The 7,256-nt window shown below is 44.5% G+C and overlaps 1 protein-coding gene across 1 annotated transcript in view; it reads left to right on the forward strand.

Annotated features, from left to right (window-relative positions):
• EPHX2 (epoxide hydrolase 2) overlaps positions 1-7,235 on the forward strand; it is a gene marked incomplete at its 5' end in the record, with an annotated part of 22,990 nt that extends 15,755 nt beyond the window's left edge. The window contains 2 exons of the mRNA XM_041420844.1: positions 2,794-2,820; positions 7,137-7,235. Of these exons, the coding sequence (XP_041276778.1) occupies positions 2,794-2,820; positions 7,137-7,226 (117 nt within the window). The remainder of the gene's footprint in view (positions 1-2,793; positions 2,821-7,136) is intronic.
• Between the last annotated feature and the right edge of the window lie 21 nt (positions 7,236-7,256).

The raw sequence follows: 7,256 nt of genomic DNA on the forward strand, positions 1-7,256 counted from the left end.
ACTAACGGGAATGACTAATGGGAGTAATTAACAGGAATAATTAACGGGAATAACTAACGGGAATGACTAATGGGAGTAATTAACAGGAATAATTAACGGGAATAGCGGGAGTAACTAACGGGAATGACTAACGGGAATAATGGGAATAACTAACGGGAATAACAGGAATGAATAATGGGAATAGCGGGAATGAATAACGGGAATAACTAACGGGAATAACTAACGGGAGTAATTAACAGGAATAACTAACGGGAATAACGGGAATGAATAATGGGAATAGCGGGAATGAATAATGGGAATAACTAACGGGAATAGCGGGAGTAATTAAAGGGAATGAATAACGGGAAAAACAGGAATAGCAGGAATAATTAACAGGAATAACTAACAGGAACAGCAGGAATAACTAACGGGAATAATGGGAATAGTGGGAATGATGGGAATAATTAACAGGAATAACTAATAATAGTGGGAATAGTGGGAATAGCGGGAATAATTAACGGGAATGAATAACGGGAATTGCGGGAATGAATAACGGGAATTGCGGGAATAATAAATGGGAATAGCGGGAATGACTAACGGGAATTGCGGGAATAACTAACGGGAATTGCGGGAATAATAAATGGGAATAGCGGGAATGAATAACGGGAATAGCGTGAATAGCTAACGGGAATAGCGGGAATAATTAATGGGAATAGCGGGAATAATTAATGGGAATGAATAACGAGCATAACGGGAATAACTAACGGGAATAGCAGGAATAATTAATGGGAATAGCGGGAATAATTAATGGGAATGAATAATGGGAATAATGGGAATAGCGGGAATAGCGGGAATAATTAACAGGAGTAACTAACGGTAATAGCGGGAATAATTAATGGGAATGAATAATGGGCATAACGGGAATAACTAACGGGAATAGCGGGAATGACTAATGGGAGTAATTAACAGGAATAATTAACAGGAATAATTAACAGGAATGGCGGGAATGACTAATGGGAATAATTAACAGGAATAATTAACGGGAATAGTGGGAGTAACTAACGGGAATAGCGGGAATAATTAATGGGAATAGCGGGAATAATTAATGGGAATGAATAATGGGAATAGCGGGATTAATTAACAGGAATAACTAACGGGAATAGCGGAAATAACTAACGGGAATAGCGGGAATAATTAATGGGAATAGCAGGAATAACTAATGGGAATAGCGGGAATAATTAACAGGAATAACTAACGGGAATAGCGGAAATAATTAACGGTAATAACGAACAGGAATAATGAACGGGAATAACTAACAGGGATAGCGGGAAAACGGGAATAACTAACGGGAATAGCGGGAATAATTAATGGGAATAGTGGGAATAATTAAAGGGAATGAATAACGGGCATAACGGGAATAACTAACGGGAATAACTAACGGGAATAACGGGAATAGTGGAAATAACTAATGAGAATAGCGGGAATAATTAGTGGGAATGAATAATGGGAATAGTGGGAATGAATAATGGGAATAACTAACGGGAATAACGGGAATAGAGGAAATAACTAATGAGAATAGCGGGAATAATTAGAGGGAATGAATAATGGGAATAGTGGGAATGAATAATGGGAATAACTAACGGGAATAACGGGAATAGAGGAAATAACTAATGAGAATAGCGGGAATAATTAGTGGGAATGAATAATGGGAATAACTAACGGGAATAGTGGGAACAATTAACGGGAATAGCGGGAATAATTAACAGGAGTAACTAACGGGAATAGTGGGAACAATTAACGGGAATAGCGGGAATAATTAATGGGAATGAATAACGGGAATAACTAACGGGAATAACGGGAATTACAGGAATAAATAACAGGAATTGTGGGAATTACGGGAATAACGAACGGGAATAGTGGGAATAATTAACGGGAATAACTAATGGGAATTACGGGAATAGCGAGAATAATTAACAGGAATAACTAACCGGAATAGCGGGAATAACTAATTAATGGGAAGAGCGGGAATAATTATCAGGAATGACTAATGGGAATGACTAATGGGAATAGCGGGAATAGCAGGAATAATTAACAGGAATAACTAACGGGAATAGCGGGAATAATTAACGGTAATAACGAACAGGAATAATGAACGGGAATAACTAACAGGGATAGCGGGAATAACGAACGGGAATTACGGGAATAATGGAAATAACTAACGGGAATAACGGGAATAACGGGAATAGCGGGAGGAGGTCAGGAGTTCTGGGATAGGCTGGGAATTCTGGGATGGGCTGGGAATTTTGGGATGGGATGCCTAATGATCCTGACGGGATCTGATCCCAATCCCAGTGATTGTGATGGGATCTGATCCCGATGCCAGTGATCCCGATCCCAATGGGATCTGATCTCGATCCCGCTGATCCAGATGGGATCTGATCCTGATCCCAGTGTTCCTGATCCCACTGATCCCAATCCCGCTGATCCTGATGGGATCTGATCCCGATGATCCCGCTAATCACAATTCCACAGATCCCAATCCCGATGGGATCTGACCCCAATCCCGCTGATCCCGATCCCAATCTGATCCCGATCCCAATCTGATCCCGATCCCAATCTGATCCCGATCCCACCAATCCCAATCCCGATCCCATTCCCAATCCCAATCCTGATCCCAACCTGATCCCGACCCCACTGACCCCAGTCCTGCTGATCCTGACCCTGCTAATCCCGATCCTGAGGGGATCTGATCCCGCTGATCCCGATCCCCCTAATCCCGATCCCGATCTGATCCCGATCCCGTCCATTTTCCAGGATTTCATCACTTTTCTGGATAAACTGGTGAGGATTTGGGGTTTGGGATTTTGGGGTTTTGGGGGTTTGGGGTTTGGGATTTGGGGTTTGGGATTTGGAAGTTGGGGTTTTGGGGTTTGGAGAATGCCTTTGAGGTTTGGGTTTTTTGGGATTTGGGAATTTGGGGTTTGGGGTTTGGGATTGGGGTTTGGGATTTGGGATTTGGGATTTTTGGGATTTCGAGGTTTGGAAGTTGGGATTTGGAATTGGGATTTGGGGTTTGGGAATTTGGGGTTTGGGATTTTAGGGTTTGGGATTTTGGGGTTTGGAAGTTGGGATTTTAGATTTGGAGTGTGGGATTTGAGATTTGGGGTTGGGATTTGGGAATTTGGGGTTTGGGATTTAGGATCTGAGGTTTGGGGTTTGGAAGTGAGGATTTTGAGGGGGTTGAGCTTTGGGATTTGGGATTTTGAGGATTTTGAGGGTTTTGGGGTTTGGAGAATGGGATTTTGGGTTTGGGTTTTTTGGGATTTGGGAATTTGGGGTTTGGTGGTTTTGGGTTTTGGAGTCTGGGATTTGGGGTTTGGGATTTGGAATTTTTGGGATTTGGGGTTTGGGATTGGGGTTTGGGCTTTGGGAATGGCGTTTGGAAATTGGGATTTGGGAATTTGGGATTTGAGATTTGGGGTTGGGATTTGGGAATTTGGGGTTTGGGATTTGGGATTTGAGGTTTGGGGTTGGGATTTGGGAATTTGGGGTTTGGGATTTGGGATTTGAGGTTTGGGGTTTGGAAGTGGGGATTTTGAGGGGTTTGGGGAATGGGAATTGGGGTATGGTGTTTTTGGGATTTGGAGTCTGGGATTTGGGGTTTTGGGATTTCGAATTTTTGGGGTTTGGGCTTTGGGATTGGTGTTTGGAATTTGGGGCTTGGGGTTTGGGAATTTGGGATTTGGGATTTTTGGGATTTTGGGGTTTGGAAGTTGGGATTTGGAGTTTGCGATTTTGGGGTTTGGGATTTAGGGGTTTGGGATTTGGAAGTGGGGATTTTGAGGGGTTTGGAATTTGGGGTTTGGGGTTCGGGAATTTGGGATTTTAGATTTGGAGTGTGGGATTTGACATTTGGGGTTGGGGTTTGGGAATTTGGGATTTGGGATTTTGAGGGGTTTGGGGTTTGGGGAATGGGAATAGGGGTTTGGGATTTGGGAATTTGGGATTTGGAATTTTTGGGATTTTGGGGTTTGGAAGTTGGGATTTGGGAATTCGGGATTTGGGATTTAGGATTTGAGGTTTGGGATTTGGGATTGAGGTTTGGGCTTTGGGAATGGCATTTGGAATTTGGGGTTTGGGAATTTGGGATTTGGAATTTTTGGGATTTTGGGGTTTGGAAGTTGGGATTTGGGAATTCGGGATTTGGGATTTAGGATTTGAGGTTTGGGATTTGGGATTGAGGTTTGGGCTTTGGGAATGGCATTTGGAATTTGGGGTTTGGGAATTTGGGATTTGGAATTTTTGGGATTTTGGGGTTTGGGATTGGGGTTTGGGCTTTGGGAATGGCATTTGGAATTTGGGGTTTGGGAATTTGGGATTTGGGATTTTTGGGATTTTGGAGTTTGGAAGTTGGGATTTGGGGTTTGGGAATTTGGGGATTTTGGGGTTTGGAAGTGGGGATTTTGAGGATTTTGAGGATTTTGGGGTTTGGGATTTTTGGGATTTTGGGGTTTGGGATTTGGGATTTTTGGGGTTTTGGATTGGGGTGTGGGCTTTGGGATTGGCGTTTGGAATTTGGGATCTGGGATTTTTGGGCTTTTGGGGTTTGGGATTTGGGATTTGGGATGTTGAGGATTTTGGGGTTTGGGATTTGGAAGTTGGGATTTTAGATTTGGAATATATGGGATTTGACATTTGGGGTTGGGGTTTGGGAATTCGGGATCTGGGATATTTGGGATTTTGGTGTTTGGGAATTGGGATTTTGAGGATGTTGAGGATTTTGGGGTTTGGGAATTTGGGGATTTTGGGGTTTGGGATTTGGGATTTTTGGGGTTTGGGATTTAGGATCTGAGGTTTGGGATTTGGAATTTTTGGGGTTTGGGGTTTGGGATTGGGGTTTGACATTTGGGGTTGGGGTTTGGGAATTCGGGATCTGGGATTTTTGGGATTTTGGGGTTTGGGATTTGGGATTTTTGGGATTTGGGATTTTTGGGGTTTTGGATTGGGGTGTGGGCTTTGGGATTGGCGTTTGGAATTTGGGATCTGGGATTTTTGGGCTTTTGGGGTTTGGGATTTGGGATTTTTGGGGTTTTGGATTGGGGTGTGGGCTTTGGGATTGGCGTTTGGAATTTGGGATCTGGGATTTTTGGGCTTTTGGGGTTTGGGATTTGGGATTTTTGGGGTTTTGGATTGGGGTGTGGGCTTTGGGATTGGCGTTTGGAATTTGGGATCTGGGATTTTTGGGCTTTTGGGGTTTGGGATTTGGGATTTTTGGGGTTTTGGATTGGGGTGTGGGCTTTGGGATTGGCGTTTGGAATTTGGGATCTGGGATTTTTGGGCTTTTGGGGTTTGGGATTTGGGATTTTTGGGGTTTTGGATTGGGGTGTGGGCTTTGGGATTGGCGTTTGGAATTTGGGATCTGGGATTTTTGGGCTTTTGGGGTTTGGGATTTGGGATTTTTGGGGTTTTGGATTGGGGTGTGGGCTTTGGGATTGGCGTTTGGAATTTGGGATCTGGGATTTTTGGGCTTTTGGGGTTTGGGATTTGGGATTTTTGGGGTTTTGGATTGGGGTGTGGGCTTTGGGATTGGCGTTTGGAATTTGGGATCTGGGATTTTTGGGCTTTTGGGGTTTGGGATTTGGGATTTTTGGGGTTTTGGATTGGGGTGTGGGCTTTGGGATTGGCGTTTGGAATTTGGGATCTGGGATTTTTGGGCTTTTGGGGTTTGGGATTTGGGATTTTTGGGGTTTTGGATTGGGGTGTGGGCTTTGGGATTGGCGTTTGGAATTTGGGATCTGGGATTTTTGGGCTTTTGGGGTTTGGGATTTGGGATTTTTGGGGTTTTGGATTGGGGTGTGGGCTTTGGGATTGGCGTTTGGAATTTGGGATCTGGGATTTTTGGGCTTTTGGGGTTTGGGATTTGGGATTTTTGGGGTTTTGGATTGGGGTGTGGGCTTTGGGATTGGCGTTTGGAATTTGGGATCTGGGATTTTTGGGCTTTTGGGGTTTGGGATTTGGGATTTTTGGGGTTTTGGATTGGGGTGTGGGCTTTGGGATTGGCGTTTGGAATTTGGGATCTGGGATTTTTGGGCTTTTGGGGTTTGGGATTTGGGATTTTTGGGGTTTTGGATTGGGGTGTGGGCTTTGGGATTGGCGTTTGGAATTTGGGATCTGGGATTTTTGGGCTTTTGGGGTTTGGGATTTGGGATTTTTGGGGTTTTGGATTGGGGTGTGGGCTTTGGGATTGGCGTTTGGAATTTGGGATCTGGGATTTTTGGGCTTTTGGGGTTTGGGATTTGGGATTTTTGGGGTTTTGGATTGGGGTGTGGGCTTTGGGATTGGCGTTTGGAATTTGGGATCTGGGATTTTTGGGCTTTTGGGGTTTGGGATTTGGGATTTTTGGGGTTTTGGATTGGGGTGTGGGCTTTGGGATTGGCGTTTGGAATTTGGGATCTGGGATTTTTGGGCTTTTGGGGTTTGGGATTTGGGATTTTTGGGGTTTTGGATTGGGGTGTGGGCTTTGGGATTGGCGTTTGGAATTTGGGATCTGGGATTTTTTTGGGGATTTTGGGGTTTGGGATTTGGGATTTTTGGGGTTTGGGATTTAGGATCTGAGGTTTGGGATTTGGAATTTTTGGGGTTTGGGGTTTGGGATTGGGGTTTGGCATTTGGGGTTGGGGTTTGGGAATTCGGGATCTGGGATATTTGGGGATTTTGGGGTTTGGGATTTGGGATTTTTGGGATGTTGAGGATTTTGGGGTTTGGGAATTTGGGGATTTTGGGGTTTGGGATTTGGGATTTTTGGGATGTTGAGGATTTTGGGGTTTGGGATTTGGAAGTTGGGATTTTAGATTTGGAATATATGGGATTTGACATTTGGGGTTGGGGTTTGGGAATTCGGGATCTGGGATTTTTGGGATTTTGGGGTTTGGGATTTGGGATTTTGAGGATGTTGAGGATTTTGGGGTTTGGGATTTGGAAGTTGGGATTTTAGATTTGGAATATATGGGATTTGACATTTGGGGTTGGGGTTTGGGAATTCGGGATCTGGGATATTTGGGATTTTGGTGTTTGGGAATTGGGATTTTGAGGATGTTGAGGATTTTGGGGTTTGGGAATTTGGGGATTCTGGGATTGGGATTGGTCCCTTCCCGCAGGGAATCCCGCAGGTTGTCCTGGTTGGCCACGACTGGGGCGGGGCCATGGCCTGGAACGTGGCGCTGTTCTACCCCGAGCGGCTGCGGTGAGCCCGCGGGGACCCCAAATCCACGGAAAAA

The sequence above is a fragment of the Onychostruthus taczanowskii genome, unplaced genomic scaffold, assembly GCF_017590055.1.
Source record: "Onychostruthus taczanowskii isolate IOZ18803 unplaced genomic scaffold, ASM1759005v1 scaffold663, whole genome shotgun sequence".
NCBI classification, from domain to species: domain Eukaryota; kingdom Metazoa; phylum Chordata; class Aves; order Passeriformes; family Passeridae; genus Onychostruthus; species Onychostruthus taczanowskii.